The 20,349-nt window shown below is 46.5% G+C and overlaps 1 protein-coding gene across 2 annotated transcripts in view; it reads right to left on the bottom strand.

Moving 5' to 3' along the window:
• GFRA1 (GDNF family receptor alpha 1) overlaps window positions 1-20,349 on the bottom strand; it is a 602,771-nt gene that overhangs the window by 214,419 nt on the left and 368,003 nt on the right. For both annotated transcript variants that reach the window (XM_069611899.1, XM_069611900.1), the window contains one exon: window positions 16,977-17,316. In XM_069611899.1, coding sequence (XP_069468000.1) covers window positions 16,977-17,316 — 340 coding nt within the window. The remainder of the gene's footprint in view (window positions 1-16,976; window positions 17,317-20,349) is intronic.

Below are 20,349 nucleotides of genomic sequence, written 5' to 3' on the forward strand. Positions count from 1 at the left end.
GTTTGTGCAATAGTCCGATTCTACCCGTGTACAAGAAAGGTGATAATGCAATTCCATTCCGTTTCATAATTGATTTACGTGCCATTAATAAAGTCGTCGCTCCACAATTTCCAATTGTGCCTGATGTGACGGCAATATTGACCATGATTCCAGGTACAGCTACTTACTTTAGTGTTGTGGACCTGAAGAATGCTTTCTTTAGTATTCCTATACATTAGGATAGTAGATACTTGTTCGCGTTCACCTTAGGGGGACGCTCGTTCACATTTACTCATGCACCTCAAGGTTACACAGAGAGTCCTAGCATCTACAGTAGGGCTTTGAAAGAACAGCTTGATACTCTTGAATTGCCCTCTATTTGTACATTGCTTCAGTATGTTGATGACTTGCTTTTAGCTGCAGAATCTGAAACTGTCTGCAAGGAGGGCACTGGTTTGTTGCTTATTCATCTAGCTAAACATGGTCACAAAGCTTTGCTTAAAAAGTTTCAATATTGTTACCAGGAGTTCGCCTATTTAGGCTATCTCCTGTCAAAGGAGGGAAGAAGATTGACACCTGAAAGAATAAAACACATTTCTGGCATGTCTGTCCCAAATACACAGAAGGAAGTTAGAGCCTTGATAGGAATGGCTTCTTACTGTAGGTTGTGGATCCCAAATTTTGCACTAGTGATCAAACCGATGTTGGCTTTGACAAAGAAGGGCATGTCTTCGCCATTGCAGTGGAACACGGAACACCAGCAATCGTTTGACTTGCTCAAGACTGCATTATGCTCGGCACCAGTTTTGGGCATGCCAAATTATGAAAAGGCCTTTGTGTTGTTTGTGCATGAATGTGATGGATGTGCTTTGGCTGTATTAACGCAGGAACATGGAGGGAAGAATAGGCCGTGCGGTTACTTTTCTTCCGCCCTTGATCCTGTAGCATGCGCTTTGCCAAGATGTTTGCGAGCTATCGCTGCTGCTGCTGCGTCTGTAAATCAGAGTGAGGGAATGGTCCTAGGCCATGATCTAACCCTGATGGTGCCTCACTCTGTAGATGTTCTACTGAACCGAACCCAAACGCAACACCTCACTTCCGCACGGTTGACAAGATATGAATTGATCTTGTTTGCTCCTCACATCCAAATTAAGAGGTGTTGTGTTCTTAATCCGTCTGAACTCCTACATTTCCCTCAAGGTACTGCTTGCGGCGATGAAGAGTCACATGACTATCTATATACTACCGAACAAGAGACAAAGGGTAGAATTGATTTGAAAGACACTCCTTTGAATAATCCGCAAGGAGAGCTGTTTTGTGATGGCTCCTGCTTCTAACTTCCGGATGGTACATCCACAGCTACTTATGCAATCACCACAAGCACGGTCGTGAAAACCAAGAGAATCACGCATAACTCTGCGCAGGCCGCAGATGTTATAGCATTGACCCGAGCTTGTGAACTTTACGAAGGGCTCACAGTAAACATATATACTGATAGTCAGTATGCCTTTGGGGTGGTTCACAACTTTGGGAGTCTTTGGTCAGAGAGAGGGTTCTTAACTTCACATGGCACCAAAATCCAACATGGCTCCCTAGTAGTACAACTGCTCTCAGTGCTTGCGCTCCCTACTCAGTTAGCCATCATAAAATGTGCAGCACATCGAAAGATTACAGATGACATAGGAAAAGGGAATGCTTTCGCTGATCAGATAGCTAGACAAACTGCTACCGATCTCTTTACGGAGATGTATGTTTCAAGGGAGGATGTAAATGCATATGCAATGGATGAGGGTTTTGGGTCTGTATGGAATATCCAAGCCGATGCCACGTTAGAAGAATCCAAGGGTGGGCTGAAGGCTTGGGGAAACTCGATGATGACGGGTGTTGGGTGGACGTGGCTGAAGGGAAATGGCTACTCCCTGACGCTTATGTAATGATGATGGTCATCATGGCCCATGGTCCTAGGCATATATGTGCCCAGAAAGTTACGGAAATGTTAGAGAATGTTTGGGCAAATGACAAAATTTCAAAAATTGGCCAGCGCTATGTTCAGGACTGCAGGATTTGCCTACAACATAATGTGGGAAAGGGGACAGCAACTCCAAGGGGAAGTTTTGGGCCACCCTCTGTCCCCTTCGAAGTCATCCATTTCAACTTTATTGAAATGGAACGGAGTAATAATATGAATTAAGTACTAGTGGTCAGCTGTGTTTTTAGTAAGTGGGCTGAGGCTTTCCCTGTCAAAGAAGCTACAGCCATGACTACTGCGAAAACCATGTCAAAAGAATACTTCCCGCGGTTCGGGCTACCAAGAGTCATCTGGTCGGACAATGGTCCACATTTTGTTGCTGCTGTAATTCTGCAGATATGTGCGGCATTACAAATCGACAAACGGTTCCATTCGGCCAGACACGCTCAGAGCGCCGGACTAGTAGAAAGACACAATGGTATCATCAAGAACAAGCTCGCTAAGACGTGTGCCGGCACTAAATTAAAATGGCCGGACGCCTTACCGATCGTGTTATTAGCAATACGTACAACCCCTCATACTAAGACTGGGCTCTCTCCATTTGAGGTGGTAATGGGGAGACCTGCCAATATCTGGAACCTTCCTAAATATAGATCTTTGAGAAATGTTGAAAATGTATTACTTTCAGATTATTGCAGCCAGTTGACTAAAAACCTGTATTTGATTTATCACCAGGTGTGAGAGGCTTTACCTGTGCGATACGAGGACCCGGGCCACAGCATACGGCCTGGAAACTGGGTGCTCATCAAGGCATTTGAGCGCTCTTCCTGCCTTGCACCTCGCTGGTGGGTCCCATTCCAGGTCCTGTTGGTCACACAGACGGCGGTGCGGGTTTCTGGCAGAGAGAACTAAATCCACGCGTTGCACGTCAAGAAACTTCCTCACCAGTGCCACACGATACAGAATAAACAGAACCCCTCGCTAATGCTGCAACCAACGATCCAAAAGCAGTAAATAGCGCCGAGAGTGTTTCAGAGAATCTTTCTGAGCCTGTGAGGCTTGGGAAACCTGCCATTTTGTCTCCACACTCTCAAAAAGTCTTACTTCTGGAAACTGCTGTTTCAAATTCGGCATCGTCACTTGTTTCTGATACGTTGCTTCCAATGGGAAGTGACGACACATTGTTTTCGGATCAATCAGTACCGGGAAAAGCAAGGTACAATCTGCGTCCAAGAAGATAGACTTACGGCACGGTTTTGCTGTGCTTCTGATAGACTTACGGCATGGTTCGGCTGTGCATTCGGAGAAGGAAAGGATCATCGAGGGCTTGTTTTTGCCAAATTTGAGAAAAGGGATTCTGTTGGCTAGGGTTTTGGAAGGACTAAGAAGTCGTGCGGATGCGAGGTTGCCAGCAACGAACATCGGGAGTTTCCGTTTGAAGACTACAATGCTACCGCTCGTATGGGACTTGTAAATGATTGTGTGACCAACCAGGATAATGGACAAAGTACTTGGGCCCTGAAAACGTATTGCTGTGTTTTCATAATAATATTTGGTTTTATAATAGTCTCTGTTTTAGGCTTATGGTACCTCGAGGAAACTCATCCTTTAGAGTCCTTGTTACCGATTGAAAATGTACCTACTGTTCCTACTGCCTTTGTTCCTACCGCCTTTGTACATTTGCATACTGTCCGCTAGGGACTCCCAGCATAGACAAAGGTACCACAATAATACTCTGCTACTTATCATGAATGCCACGATTGCCATTTTTAATAAGTCCAACTGTTGGGTCTGCTCACATTTACTGCAACACGGGGATAAGGGACTAGGTTGGTATTTTCATCCTTTACCTTTGACAACTGCTTGTTATGCTTCTCTTAGAGCACTGTTCTTTGGCCGTTGGAACGATAGCATCTTGGGGAACTTTGATGGCACTAATTTAAATAGCTTTGAGAAACGTGTTCTGACTCCTCTGGGATGCTCGCTTTTCGCAAATAGGAGTAAGCTTAATGTTGCTTCTAATAGGCCTTCTGATAGACAGGACTATCTCGTCCTTTCCAATCTTTGATTTCCTTCAAGATGGCTCCGATAGGCAATAAGAATGCCATGCCTCCTTCTTACACTGTTACCCATAGCCCCGATACAGTTTCTTTCTGCATACAGAGGAATGGTACTCAGTCAATGGGAGATTTTAGAGGTTGTGCCAACGTTGCAAATTTGACTGGGGAAGACAGACCTTTGTATGTAGGCGAACCTGTCTACTTTGTTTGCGGTAATGTAGCATTTCCATGGTTGCACAGGGATTGGCAGGGAACCTGTTATTTAGGGATCCTGTTACCTGGGGTATTTATAGCTAGTTCAGTAGAGGATTCAAAGGCTTGGACGAGAATGGTGACACTCCAGCACAGGTCTTGGGAGATGTAGCAAAATCATTTGTGCCGTTTTGGGAACAGATAGCGAATTCCGAAGATATCAGAAGACTAGCGAGAGTACTGGAGAGAACCATCAACCGGACCACGGACATACTCTATAATATGACATTAGAACAGAAAGCGATAAGACTAGTAGCGCTTCAGAACCGGATGGCATTAGATGTCATTCTGGCTGAACGTGGTGGAGTGTGTAAATTAGTGGGGTCCGCTTGCTGTGTTTTTGTGCCAGATTTCTCCCCAACTATCTTCAAGGTAATACAGAATCTGCACGTCCTCAGTTCAGAAGTGCATGTTCCCGAGGGAAATTGGGATCTTAGCACTTGGTTCTGGGACTTCTTGCGATCTTGGGGTTGGAAGATAATTTCGGTCCTACTGATAATTTTGGGAATTCTGCTGTTCCTTTGTTGTTGTATCCAGTATCTACCTAGTATATGTTCGATGCTAGGGGGATGTTACGCACAAGCGATAGGTACAATAGGACATAAAGTGTATGCCCCAGATAAAACTTCCAAGGAATATGTGTTAAAAGAAATGACCTGATGGCAATAGATATTTCTGACAGCGATTCAGGGTGCATGGACAATGATGCATGGAGTTATTTGCAAGAAGATCAGAAGTAGTTTAGCACCTGGCATAGGCCAAAAGGAGGGTTTGTCAAATTGGAAATTATATTGTACCTCCTATTGCAACGAATATGTGTATATCGGCCTATGCCAAGCTGCTTATAAGCCACTTGAGAAGGAATCTGTGTTGCAAGGTCCTGACCTTAGAATCAATGTAAACTGCCATTTTAGGTCAATCCGCCATTTTAGGTTCTCTCTGTAAAGTCACCCTGTGAGTTAAAATGGTGGACGATGTCATTCCGAAATACAACATGGCCGTCTTGACCTCTTTGTGTAATTAATATGTAACTTGCCTGCAGGCCACTTGTTGGGGTCGTGAACTGAGACCTTGTCCTTCGCTGACCTGTGTGTAAAGGATTACTCGTGCAATGAAACTAATCCACGAGCATATGTTAAGAACAATGTATCCAAATACTGAACTAAGAACACCTGTTTAACTATATATTATTAATGTTTGAGAAGACCTTTATGAGAAATCCTAAAATACACTGTTACCATGTAGGCTTGTTGGCGAATGTATTAAAGGCAATGCCTATGCACATAGTGGTGCGAACTCGGCATGAACCCTAGATTAGTAATGTATTAGAGGAATATTAACCCGAAGTAGGGTTGGACATCATGTTCGCAAATGGTGTAAAAGAGCAAGGAATTCTAATGTACAGCGTCTCTCACTAACAACACTGAACCACGGTGGAGTTTGTTGTGTTATACTGACGTTTGATAGCTATCTGTTAATTTTCTTGGAAAACTGTTCAGTATAAAATAAAGATCTTTGTATGTTCCTTTGTAAACCGTGTTTGGTGTATTTCCTTTTGGGGTACTCAGCCTCGATATTTTGATTTTGTTTTCACATCCTCACATTCAAAGGAAATCTTCAAATACCTCCCCTTCAAAGGCAAGTCTCACTCACTTTCAAAGTAAATCTTTGCTCGCGTCACTTTCAAATGTAAACTTAATTCATCTGCCGAGGAGTTCTCCTTCCTCTCACCCTTAGTTGGAGTGCTCACTGAGCTCACCTTCCAAGGAACTCCTGACTCATCTTTAAAGGAAGTCCTTACTCACCTTTTATGGGAGTCATTGCTTACGTCCCTTTGAAAGGGAATTGCTACTCTCTTCCAAGTGATGTCCTCACTCACTGAGGGCCCAGACCGCACCACTTGATTGCCCCTTGAGCCGGCTCTGCATGAGCGGGATCCTCACTGAAGGGGTCTGCATGAGGGGGGTCCTCACTGAGGGGATCTGTATGAGGGGGGTCCTCACTGAGGGGGATCTGTATGAGGGGGTCCTCACTGAGGGGGATCTGCATGAGCGGGATCCTCACTGAAGGGGGTCCTCACTGAGGGGGATCTGCATGAGGGGGGTCCTCACTGAAGGGGATCTGCATGAGGGGCGTCCTCACTGAGCGGGATCTGCATGAGGGGGGTCTTCACTGAGGGGGATCTGCATGAGGGGTGTCCTCACTGAGTGGGATCTGCATGAGGGGGGTCCTCACTGAAGGGGGTCCTCACTGAGGGGGATCTGCATGAGGGGGGTCCTCACTGAAGGGGATCTGCATGAGGGGGGTCCTCACTGAGGGGGATCTGTATGAGGGGGTCCTCACTGAGGGGGATCTGCATGAGCGGGATCCTCACTGAAGGGGGTCCTCACTGAGGGGGATCTGCATGAGGGGGGTCCTCACTGAAGGGGATCTGCATGAGGGGCGTCCTCAATGAGCGGGATCTGCATGAGGGGGGTCTTCACTGAGGGGGATCTGCATGAGGGGGGTCCTCACTGAAGGGGATCTGCATGAGCGGGATCCTCACTGAAGGGGGTCCTCACTGAGGGGGATCTGTATGAGGGGTGTCCTCACTGAAGGGGATCTGCATGAGCGGGATCCTCACTGAAGGGGGTCCTCACTGAGGGGGATCTGCATGAGGGGCGTCCTCACTGAGCGGGATCTGCATGAGGGGTGTCCTCACTGAGTGGGATCTGCATGAGGGGGGTCCTCACTGAAGGGGGTCTGCATGAGCGGGATCCTCACTGAAGGGGGTCCTCACTGAGGGGGATCTGCATGAGGGGGGTCCTCACTGAAGGGGCTCTGCATGAGGGGCGTCCTCACTGAGCGGGATATGCATGAGGGGTGTCCTCACTGAGTGGGATCTGCATGAGGGGGGTCCTCACTGAAGGGGGTCTGCATGAGCGGGATCCTCACTGAAGGGGGTCCTCACTGAGGGGGATCTGCATGAGGGGGGTCCTCACTGAAGGGGATCTGCATGAGGGGCGTCCTCACTGAGCGGGATCTGCATGAGGGGTGTCCTCACTGAGTGGGATCTGCATGAGGGGGGTCCTCACTGAAGGGGGTCTGCATGAGCGGGATCCTCACTGAAGGGGGTCCTCACTGAGGGGGATCTGCATGAGGGGGGTCCTCACTGTTAGGCAGAATCCTGTGCAGTTCCCTTAGGGAGCACTACAGAAGATTAAGACTACAGGTATGAGCAAGAAAAATCCCCTTTGGTATGAGTCTATACCACAAAGATTTAGTTGGTAGCTGTGGCTGAGCAGTCAGACTTATCTCACGAGGGAGATGAACAGTATTCACGGTTTACACGATAGGTATCACAGTACTATGGCGCAAGGAAACACTGACCAAAGCTTTGTATCAAAAAGAATATAAAGATTTATGTTATACATATCTAGTTTCAACACATAAATCACAGTTAATAAAGCAAGTTAAATTTAGTCAAGGAAAGTATACACAACTCCCTAGTCAATTGTAGAAAAGTTTGCAGTATAGTGAAAACTGAGCAAAACGGCACAGTGAAAACCAACTACAAATGGCACTCTACCAATTCAACAAAAGGGAGGGAAAGTACAAGTTAAACCAAAATATCTTCAGATACCCCCTAGCAACGCTTCCCTGAAGTTTTGTGAACAAGTAATGCACAGTAGTACTTTAGCAAGAAGATAAGTAATTGAAAACTGAGCAAAATGGCGCTTCACAAGTTAAAACAGCAGAAAGGAAGAGGTGTTTAGAAGATTCAGGTGCATCAACACATTTCTAGATGAGAATCAATCTAGTGAGAGCAGATCTAACAAATCAGCCAGAGTCAATAGGCCTGAGCCAGAGTCAGTGGTACAGGACCAAGAGCTGAGGAGCAAAAATGTTCTTGTAGCTGCAGTCAAGTCTTTGGTTAACGAATATTGAAAAGGTAAATGCAAGGCGTAAGACAATGTTAGACGAAAGGGCGGCCAACCCAACAGGTAGATAAAGGATTTAAAACACCTTTAGGGCTACCACACAGAAAGGGAGGCCCGGCGGAACAAAGTAACTTTAAATGAAGAAGTGGCTCCTGCGGTGGTGGTTGTTCCTGGTAGGTCCTGCAGTCCGGGGGATCCAGCAGGGGAAGAGAGGCTCTCGGCGTGGAGGAAGGTCCGAGTTACTGCACTACCCAGGGATGAAACCAGCCACAGTGCTGCCAAACGAAAAAAAGGTACGCTCCTTTAAATCGCGGTCCGGGTGGATGGCTGCCTAGCTATCCGGCCTCCGAGTGCTGGGCACTGGCGATTCGACCAAGGCAGGTCCGAGGAAGCGATTGGTGAACTGGTTGGTCCCACCAGCTCAAGGGAAGAAGGCTCTTGCAAAGAAGATCTCCTCTCGTCGTGTGGAAGAAAAGTGGTGAGACGCTGCAGCAGGGCTTCACCGGTGGTGCAGGTGTTGAAGATGTCCGTGGCTTCTCTCCCCTTCGGTTCCGTAGTTCCAGTGGCGACGTCTTGCTCTTCCAGTCCTCAGGACCCTGCTTTTATGCAAAAAGAACCCCATACATACAGCCTAGCTGTCACTCACACAGTGGAGTGGTCATCTTGGCGGGAGACCCTCCAGCCTATCAGGACAGAGTGCAACATGGGTTGGGAGGCAACCCTGTCCAGGGGTCCTACTCCCCTCCCACACAATGGACCCACCCCAGTCTCAGTGGCGCCGAAAGGAGGGCTTCTTGGCAGAAGCCTGCCAAAAGGACGAACAAAGGATCCCTGACCTGGGTTAGGAGTTTAGAGTAAGACATGAGAAAGAATTTATATTAAAGTTCTGGCAAATAAAACCTACCGGAGTAAAGTTAATAATAAAATAAACCGGCAGTATGTTAGAGGCTGTCAGAAAAAGTGGTAGCCTCGAACAATGGGGAAATCCCATAGGAAAATATTTGCGGTAGAATATTTAAGGTAGTAACCACTGCCACCAGCCAGAAACTTTAGAAAGAGGGACTTTACGGTACCCCCTCGAAAATGAACCTAAGGGAAAAACTATTAACCCTTTCCAGTGCCTCCATAGTAAGATGGGTTGTACTGGTTAAGTTCATAACAATTGACTAGTAAAGTCAATGTGGACTTTACATGCCCAGGGAGACAGTAGTCAGTCCCAGGGTATGGAGTCTATGTTTTGGGGGTCGCTACGACACCCCTGTGTCACTGCACAGAGGGTGCTGTGTAACACATTTGAATAAAGATGGTTCCTATGGGGGTGAGAAAATCCCATAGACATTAAACCCAAAAATAGCCTAGAACACACATAACAAATATGCCTAAGAGTGGGAAAAAGAGTCACACTCTTAGTAGGAGAAAAAAATAAACCCTTCAAATCCAGCAAAGGGGGATCCTCACTGAGGGGGATCTGAATGAGGGGGGTCCTCACTGAGGGGGTTCTGCATGAGGGGGCTCCTACCTGAGGGGGATCTACATTAAAGGGATCCTCACTGACCTCGCCGTCAAAGGACGCCTTCACTAACCTCGCCTCCAAAGCAAACCTTTGCTCAACGCCTCTACAAATGAATAGTCGCTTGCCTCTGAACCTCTCTTAAACTGCATTTGTACAGCCTTCTTTGGCACCCCAAAGGGCAGTGGACCATGTTTGATTCTTGGGCAATAAAGTGAATAGCCTCCCAGATCACTGTCTTCCCTACTGTGGAGAACCCCATGCAAATGTCCTTCAGGAAGCAGCAGAAGGTGGTCATTAGGCCAGCTGTATGTCACAGTGCTTCATTTATGCATCTTAGTCAGTGCTCTAGATACGATCTGGAAGTATTTGGAAGTATTTACTCCCTATTTTTTAAAGTTGGGAGTAAAATGATTTTTAAGGAGTAAAAATGTAAGTCCAAGATCCAATGGGAGAATGTTGTAAGTGGGAGCAAAATATGTTTAAACTGGAAAAGAGAATTGTTTTTGTAATAATTATTTCTTTGCGCCTAGTTATTCATGCACATAAAAAGATGCATGTTTACTTCTTCCCATCAGGCAGTAATAATAGTTGTTTATCATCATGTTGTGTTGCGTGCATTACTGGTCCAAACATATCCATGGAGCTTTGTGGGTGAAAGTTATTTTTAATTGGGAGTATTTTTACTCCCTGTTTTTATCTTTTGGGAGTAGTTGCCTATTTTTAGGGAGTAAAAGTGGCCGATGCACCCCTTATTATAGGGCTAATCTTAGTGTTTTATTAATAATGCATTTTGAATGGATGCAGCACATCAACAAGGGCAGAAGGCTCAGGTCGGAGTCAAACATACAGCAAACATATGCCAATCCATACACAACAGCACCCGACATCAAATAGTATGGCGGTGCGGGATAAAATGGGCAGTAACGGAATTACCGCCACTGTACCCGCACTGTCATACTACGAGTATAGCCCTGCAGTGGGGGATTTACCTCCAACACCATGCTGGAGGTTAAGCCTCCCACTGTCCCTGGAAAAATCTGCTAAATCAGTGTAATTACTACAGCGGTAATACCACCAAAAAAGCCACAGAGAGGCCAACGGACTCTGGAAAAATGTGGATTTACTCCACCACAGCCACTTGTAATCCAGCGGTAATTCCGCCGGACCAAGTGGCAGCAACTTTAATTCCGCAGGGCGGTATTTCGGATTACCGCCCAACTCGTAATGAGGCCCGTTCCTGCTGGTGCATGCGTAGTGTTGAACTTAGAACCCTGTGATGCAATAACAGAGAGATTTCTGCACATGGATGCATTTACAGTAGGGTATCCACTCAAGTTCACCAGAGCTAAATCTCAAACACGCAAGGGTCTCACTGAGTTGAACTCCAGGCCATTCCTACCCTTCCCCCTCTCCCAGAGCACAATGACATACTTCAGTGTTGCCCGGCCAGCTGAGATTTACATTTTTTGAATAAATTGGAAGGCAATTAAATAATAAATGGCTCTGCTCTTCCGGGAATCCGGCTGGGGGCGTGCGTGACTTCCGCAGCGCTGATCTCACTCCGGTGCTGTACAGTAGCAGCGGTGCAGACACATGTCCCAGGCACGGGCAGATATTACATGACATCAACGCCCCGGGGAGGCAGCTTGTGACAGACAGTTCTGTCATCGGCTTCTCTTCCAGCCCTGTTAGCGTATGCTTCCGGAATATGTGGAAAGCGCGCGGTTCCGTCAACGCACAGTCTGTCTTCTTTTCCCGCCATGTAGTTGCAGAGCGTACTGCAGACAAAGAGATGGCATGTGCATAAAAGGTTTGCCTTGTCCTCCCACCAAGCAGTACAATTCAGTAATGTTTTCAGATTGACCAGACAAATTAAGAAAATAATCGCTGCGTAATTTTTTTATGTAGTCAGTGTAGCTATCCTGAACAAGCATTGGCAGTGCCAACAGTTTGGGCATTTGTGTTGGCACGGGAAAGGTGCTTGCCAGGCACTGCCATTGGGTTCTGAGTTTTTTTATCGATCCAGATTTTTCTTTTTTTAAATATATGCAGGGGGGTATCCCCTAAAGCCCCCCCCTTAGCCTATCCCAAACCCTCCCCCCACATCTTTTTTCGGTAAAATACATTAAAAATAATGAAACGAAATCTACTTCAACAAATTCTGCTGCGGTCAAAACTTCTGTTACCCTGCCGTAGTGATATTAACTGCCCATTGATTGTGGCAGGTGCAAAATGGTGTGAGCTCCCGGGCATCTAATAGCATTAGCGCCAGGGGACCACTCCGGTGGTGATAGTGTACCGTACAAATATCCTTTAACATTAAGATTAACATTGTCTGGCAAATACCCAAAACTGTTGGCTTTGTCCGTGCTTGTCTTTAACAGGACTTCAGTGAAGGAGACGCATAGTGATTACAAATCGAGTGTCTGAAGGCAGACCCCGTTTAGGCATTTTTATTAAACCAGTAGGGGGTTTACAATTTCATGGAAGTCATTGACTCTCAGAAGAGTGCTTTGAAGAAACACTGGCAAGCCCTTCAAGTGCAACGTTTCATGATAAGGCTTGATTAAAGCGAGCTCAAAGAGTTCCCATGAGGAGGTGTTTTGGGTGGGGAGTGGCAGGAACTGGGTGGGACTGGCAATAGAGATGAGCCTGCCCATGGGTAGTCAATGGGTGGGAAAACAATCAAACAATGCCTACACGTTTTGTGACCCTCCTCCTATGCCATTTCTCCCTATCTGTACTCTAATGCAATAGTTTTGGCTTATACCTAAAAATGGATAAGATTTTACAATTTGGTTGGCGAATTAGTCTGACACGGATGTAAATTACAGGATAGACCAGCCATGCAGAATTAAAGTGGTCTCCAGAGGGGAGTTTTGAGGGAGACACAGACAGTGAGAGCATAAGTATTATCCCTCACACCAACTACAACAGCAACGCTCCATCTCACCTTTAAACATGTATCAAGCCCTAGCATAAGAATACAAAGGGAAAACACTGGGATCATTGTGCTTGCTTCATACAACTGAAAGAGATGCTTTAAATGTGCCATTGGCATTCCACATAACCAGACGAGGTACCCATGGTCATGCGCCATCTCCCGGAAGCCCTTCCCTTCATACCTAGATTGTGTCCAAATCTCCTTTGATTTGCAAGAAAACAAAAATCCTGTCCGGTCCAATGAAAAATATCCACCTGGCCTGGGTGAACCAGTTTGCGGGTAGCTCAGAGCACACGAATTTCGAATGGTTCGAGGTCCCGCACACGTTTGAGCCTTTCTGGATTTTCAACCAGAACAGTTTGAGATTAACCTGAGGGTCCACAGTTAGGATTTGCGAGAGCGCAGTTCTGGCTTCTCCACAGTGCCCGATAACATGCCCTACTGGGCACGCTGACCCTATCGTGCAGTGGGGCATTTTTAAGTGTATGCCAATTTCCAGAGCTTTTGCACTGGAAATAGAAAACAAGTATTATGGTGTTTGTGTGAGTGTGGAGAGAAGCCATAGGCGGAGAGGGGGTGGGGGCATAGGTGAGGAAGAGAAAATGAACAATTGGCACTACAGAGGTAGGTGAGCACCAGCTGGCACCAATTATTTCATTGTGCAATAAAAAGCAGGAGAGGAGGTCCCCAAGACAGGAACAGTAAGCATTAATTGAACTTGCCTCCTTGGTTGCTATGATAGAGACACTTATAACATATGTAACATGTACACATCACCCTTTATTTCCACTTTAGATCTGAGGGCGGGCATTCTATACTGAGACTCCTCTATAGTTCTTTTACAGAACACTTAGACCAGGTTTCCCCTGTACCTTAAGTGGCCATGCTGGGAGTAGGAGTGAGGCCAGCACTTAGCCCAGCTGCATATTTTCACTCCCCATCCCTTTGTCTCAGCAGGGTGTCTTAGAGCACCTGGCACAGCCAAGAATCAGACTGCTGTCCCGCATGACGAGCTACTTGTATTGTATTGTTGTAGTCATTTATATAGTGCCTTTTCGCATTTGCATGGCCTCCAAGCGCTTTGTGGTAGGAATGCCCTCGGAGACCAAAGTCCAGGTATGGGAAGGCTTAAGATGCGTGTGTGCATTTGGCTAAGATTAAGTCTTAGGAGGGCTGGCTTGGCTCCAGTAAGCCACCCGAGAGGTCAGGCACGTGGGCGGATGCTGATGGAGGTCACGACAAAGCGCTAGTGCCAGAGACTTGATATGTGCCCAGCTAGACCACAATGTGTCCTAGGGTGTCGCTGTATTCTAATGCCAGAGGTGTTGAGGCAAGTCTGGTGTGTCAGTGCAACGCGGTTATGCGACCAGCTAGACCCAATTTGAATTTGTAGTAGCTGCATTCTAGAGTGTGTGGATGGATAACCGTGCCTGCAGCAGAGGTCCACGTAGTGGTGCCTTTATACATACTTTCAGTAAGGTCAGGAGGTGTCTGTTTCTGGGTCAACATTGACACCCTCATCCAGTCGTGGGATTTTCTTTTACTTTAGTCCATTTTATTCAACGGAATACCACCAAACAGAATTACTGTTACCGCCACTTGGTCCCAGCGGATTTACCGCTGGATTGCAAGTGGTGGTGGGCGGTGTTAGTCCGCATGTATGGAGTCTGTAGGACTCCATGGGGATCTCAGTGGAGCGGTAATTCCACTGACGGTAATTCCACCGATTTGGCTGTTTTTTCACAATAGGTGATAGAATTACCTCCAGCATTTCGCTGGAGGTTTTCCCCCCGCCTCACCAGAACATGTGTAGTATGCTGGTTTTTTCCCACCAGTCCCTTCAAAAGACCAGTTAGGTAGGTGAAGGGTCAGGAACATATCAAATTACTGACATTGTATTCACCATACACTGAATCTGTAACTGGGCCACTCACCGATCTCGGTCCTTGGCCCAGCCACTCTTCCCTGCACTGCCTACCTACACTACGGGACTTTCTCTGTATCCTAGAGCCCCTTCTCCCGGCACTTACCTTGCACTTGCCACCAGCTGGCCTTATTATTTATCTTGTATTCTACTAACCATGTACTGCACTTTCCTTGCACTTGCCACCCGCTGGCCCTATTATTTATCTTGATTTCTACTAACCATGTACTGCACTTTCCTTGCACTTGCCAGCAGCTGGCCCTATTATTTATCTTGTATTCTACTAACCATGTACTGCACTTTCCCCTCTCCCCTTCCCCTTGCGCGATCTGAATGACACCTGGCCTAGTAGGATCGTTGTCTGTCTCCCCTTGTCCCCCCCCCCGCCTCATCGCGCCTTGAAACACTTGTGTATAGGCGCGTTACAAATGCCATATCATATCATATATCATATCATATCCCCACCGTAGCCAGTTTTCCCGACGCACTGACCTTTCGGAAATGACACTACTTTTGCTTGGTCCATGGAAAGTGAAAGCGGTGCTGCTCCCAGCTCTTTGCTTAGACAAGGAGAGTACGTTCAATTGCAAAGACATACTGAATATTGGACACTTTGCATGGCATTGTCTTCTAAGACATAGCTTGATGGTTTAGTGCACAAGCGAAAGAAATTTGAGTTCAAGTTCCAAGGTCAATAAAATAAGTGCCATTTAGTTGGGTAATAGTAGCACCAGGTATTAACAGCAGAGTGGAACGGCAAAACTGTGCAAGCAGGTCACCTTTTCTGCAGACTTACCTATAAATCACTAAATGCTGTGGCGCATGAGCTCGAGAGAATAAAGGATGTCACGCGACATCAGACAGCCTTAATGGCCCTTGCATTCAGGGAGATAGTACAAAAGTCTCCTTGAACAAGATATGAAGGTCCAAAATCACCCTCAAATGGCTGCATAAACATTTCCAATATATCCCTAGACTTGTAGGCCAAAAGAGGCACCGATCCAGATTCCTTCAATCTGTGGGTCCGGCGCTTGGTGGTGACATTCACTCCGCCATATAGTCCTATAAATGTATGTATGCAATGGAGCAAACGTGGAGCCTGATAGCACTGTGATTTATTTTAAAGTGTTGTTGCAAAGCTGACCACCACCTTTAATTTTACCATACAGAGCATTAGCACCCTTGCGGGGGGAGCCAGCCAATCGGGTGGCTAGGAACATGGGCTTGAACCACCGATAAAAGCCTGTGTTCCATCCCACTTGACGGCTGGCCCGCACCCTCCGTCCCCTTATTATTATTATGTTTTATCCCCCCCCCCACTTACAATACTTTGGCTATGGCAGCCCTAGCCGACTCAGACGCACCGTTTGCTCTGCACCAGACCACCACTATGGAAAGGGAAGAAGGGCTCCGTGCAGAGCCCCGGCTTCCCTTTACATGGTGGCCATCTTAAGACAGTATTTTCAGTCATTGAATGGGATGCGTGCACTGCTAATGACCTTAAGCTCCCATCACAAGTGCTGGAACGGGGGTAATGGCCCACAGCCCTCGTTAATGGCCCTCACTTTGCTCAGGCTGATAACTTGGGCTGCCCGGCCATTAGCCCCCCCCCTTCCAGCCATTGGAAAGGGGGCTTAACGCCACAAAAAGTTCACAAGAGACCAGCCTATGACCACTTTTCTGTAATAGCTTATAGAGGAAACTCTACAAAGTTATCGTGAGTTTAAAAAGGCTTGGAAAAACCATTCCACCTGAAATGTGAAAGTAGCTTAAGCCGTGTGACCCTCCCGAGAGGGTACCTTGCCACAGTGCCACCCAGTAGAAATGACTGGAAGTTCACCTGAAGATCAGAACCACATGAGCAAAGCATTATGGGTATGGAAATTAGCATAAATACAAGCCTAGATCTCCAGAAAATTACACTGCCCTGTAAGACAAAGACAATCTTCTGGAGCAAAACCAGAACACATATCCATCAATGTACACACATGCCCATTTCTGTGCACAGCTACACAAGAACAGCAGTATGTATCCACAAGCAGAGGTAAGCAAACACCATGTGCCACATACATAACTAAGCACATCCACATGTAACTGGGAATGTGAATTTCTGAAGGTCACCTTAATACATAAATACAAAATACATTACAGCTTTCCAGCTTGCTTACGTATCAGAGATTTAGAAGGAGCTTTTTTACAGATCAAGAATGTATAGTACAAGGAGATTCCAAATTGTATAATGACGCCATAGGTCTGAACCCAAATCAATATGTTTAGCTCACACGTCCAGTCACAGACCACCCTCTGCCGGATAACCACTCTAATGGAACAAGGACACTATACCTTCCCACACTCAGTGGTTCACAAAGACTGCCCTTCCACCACCCACCCACCCGGATCCCAGGTGAAGCTCACCTGCAGATGTAGTTGGTCTTGCAGGATTCCTGCAGGTTCAAGCAGTTGAGCCGCTCGTTGTCCCCGTACGAGCAGGCAGGGACGATGGTCTGCCGCCTCCGCTCGGTGCAGGCCACATCCTTGCAGCCACAGAAGAGCATCCCATAGCTGTGCTTTGGGGGCACCTTGTCGAAGAACTGCCTGAGGGCCTTGTGGCACTTGCGTCGGTTACACACGTCATTGGACGTGCTACTGGTGCAAGGGGTGATGTACGCCGACCTATACTTCTTACACGTGTCGTCCAGGTTACAGGCCTTGGCAGCATCCAAGCAGTTGTTGGCCTTTGTAATGGCTGGTTCAGCTGGAAAACAAACAGAGACAGGCTAAGATTAACTTGGGTATTCCTTGCAGAGCTCACAATCTGACATTACAATGGTTATAGCTTCATAGCTGTCTTAGTTGCATATGTAGGTTGGCACTAGCAAACGGTTTGCAAACTTGCATCCCTGCGAATTCAACTTTTTCCAACTACTTATAGCAGTTCACTGTAAGTCCTATACATTCCTGTTGACACTGCTGTATAAACACATAGGGTGGGGTGATTGGCCGTGAGACGGAAGACAATACTGAGATAACGGGTGTACCCTCAGGGACAGTACAGACACACATGGGACCATGCTAGCTGAGGGGGCTTAATGTTGATTTGGAGATGGGCAGCAAAGTGACCATGGTGGACTGGTTGGAAGGGGCAGGGCTAGAAGGTTTTGCCCATATGAGATGCTATTGAGGGCTGGAGCCCAATAGGAGAGCACAATTGAAGAAGGAAAGGGCAGAATCCTGAGGGGAGTGGTCTGAGACAAGGAGCCGATAACGGCACTAAAGGTTTTTGGAAGGTTAAAAGAAGGGGAGTGAACAAAACTGTGAATGTAAAGGGAGGGTGGTATATGCTAAGTTTGTATTTGGGGTCTCCACTGCATCTCCTTTCCTCTTGATGGCCATGCATTGTAGCTCCATTTCTGGCCGGAGAATTTCCAGATTGACAGCATAACAATCACCACATTGAAATGCCCCTCAAACCCGTATACTGGTAATAAAGATTCGGGGACAGAAGAGACAGCGATAGGGAAAGCTTTCTTCCTGCCCTCATCAACATTGGACCTCAAGTCACATCCTTTGCAATCTCTCTGCCCTGCCCTCTTTCTTGTTCCCGGGAGATAGGATATGAGATGGCTCTTCCATCCAATTACAGTGGAAACTTGAGATGGGATGGCCACTGAAGGCTCGAGGAAGGCCAGTTAATGCGGATTCGGGATGAGATAACCAATCAAAACTTATGGTCAGCAAGTCAAAGTGACTTAGTCAATTAACACCGGAGGTGCGCAAGTCAATGTCGGAAATGCAGACTTCGGTTGGACTTCTCGAGGAAGGCAAGTCAATGAAGATCTGAAGTGGACAGTCAAGTAAAATTCGGAAAAATTAACCAATAGCCTCTCAAGGCGGGTTAGTCAATGAGGAATCAAGATGGGCTAGTCATGAAGACTAGACGTGGGTAAATGAATGATGATTCGAGGGGAGCAAGTCAAGGAAGACTCGAAGTAGGCTACCTAATAAATATTTCAGGTTGGCTAGTCAAAGATTGACGGTTATCAAATCAATGAAGGGTCGAGGTGGATGGGTCCATTGACACTGAAAATGGTTAGAGAATGACTAATCAAGGCCGCCAGGACAATGACGCCTCAAGGTGGCACAGTCAATGAAGACACAGATGTGCTTATTTAGCAAAGTTCAAGCAAAGGAAGATTCCATGTTGGGTAGCCAAGGACAACTTGCAGTAGGTTGCCTTTAGCAACCCACAGCATTAACTTGCCTTTAGCCCATTTAGTCAGCCATATCTCAGATTTAGCCTGATTGTGTAAGGTATTATGCATTCATCTAGCGCTTAGATCACCTCTGAAACGTAGCCCTGCTCCATCTACATAGTTAGAACCCAGGAAGTTGACATCATTGTTTGTACAGCTAACCCCTTTCTCCTCTCGCACACTGCACCTTTAAAGCTTAGCGGAAGGCACAGGCTCACTTCACACACCCTGCACTCTTATATAACACAAACACTATTGCACATCTCCTCTGCTATTTCTTTCTTTTTTTATGGGTTATTTATTAGGCGCGTGTGCAACGATTCGCAGTAACACAGAGTGAAGCTACTTTTACCGACAGAAATTCAAAATGTAGCTTGCCACATTACTATCTACTTAAACACAACCCCCGCCCCTTTAGTTCATAGTATAACTCTGCTGCACCCATACACACTCCATTTAGACATGGGTGACTAGCAGGGAGTTGGCCACCCTCACATAACTTTAATTTCTGAAATGCACACACACATAATTTCACCTCCACAATTCTCCCAAATGTTTGGACTCCGGCCCTTCCAAGGACGTTCAACCAAAAATGCGTTTTTTATGTTGGAAAAGTCACAGGAAGTGATCTTATTACCCTAGAAAGAAATCAATATGATCATTATTTCTAATGGTATGCCTGACTGTGGACCGTGTTTAAACTGTGAACCTGCTCCTTTCACTGCTCGTGTGGTGAGTGGCTCTTGGAGCCATGCCAGACTTGGCTGCCTGTAACACCCATTGCATCTTCCTCCAAAGGACTCTCTTCCAGGAGGTCAAGATACTGTGCAATCTCCAGGTACCTTCACGCCCTAGGTACCTTCACGCCCTAGTGGCTCTGAGCAGAGAACTCCTGAAGGACCCTTGATCATCAGGTTTAGGGGGAGGTTCATCGCCCCCTCTAGGCACAAGGTGTGCTCCCCCCCAGGTGTCATACTTTAATCTTAAACAACACTCAAATCAGTAAGGAACATCACAATTCTGGCAATCCCTGACAAATCATGTCTTTGACACTGAAAATTGGGAGACCTCACAGCTCCAAAGAGTTCAGGAAAGGTTTGTAACTGTGGGGGCGCCACAGATATATGTATACCCTGCCTTTAGAGGGCAGAGTCACCCTTTCATCCTTTTAAAATGTGATAGAATGATTACCATACAGTAACAATCCTACCAACTATTTAAACATGATAGTTTAGTTTGTGATATTCCGAGCGGTTGAAAGGATTGTCACAAACACACACACATACTTACTGACATTTTTATGATTGCACCATGGCACCTTGCTAACACTCCATGGCACAGAGAAGAATATGCTAAACTTTAATAAATAGGAATTACCGCTACAAAACATCGTTTCCATTTTTATGGGCTAATCTCCGAGTTCCCTGTAAAAACATGGCAGGATCCTGTTACGTTTAGACTTTTGCGTAAACAGGTCTCTGCGGTGTACGCATGGCAGGCAGGTTCCTATGGAGTCTGCCAGCTTTTTGCTGGCA

Source organism: Ambystoma mexicanum, chromosome 8, assembly GCF_040938575.1.
Source record: "Ambystoma mexicanum isolate Mex_15411 chromosome 8, UKY_AmexF1_1, whole genome shotgun sequence".
NCBI lineage: Eukaryota > Metazoa > Chordata > Amphibia > Caudata > Ambystomatidae > Ambystoma > Ambystoma mexicanum.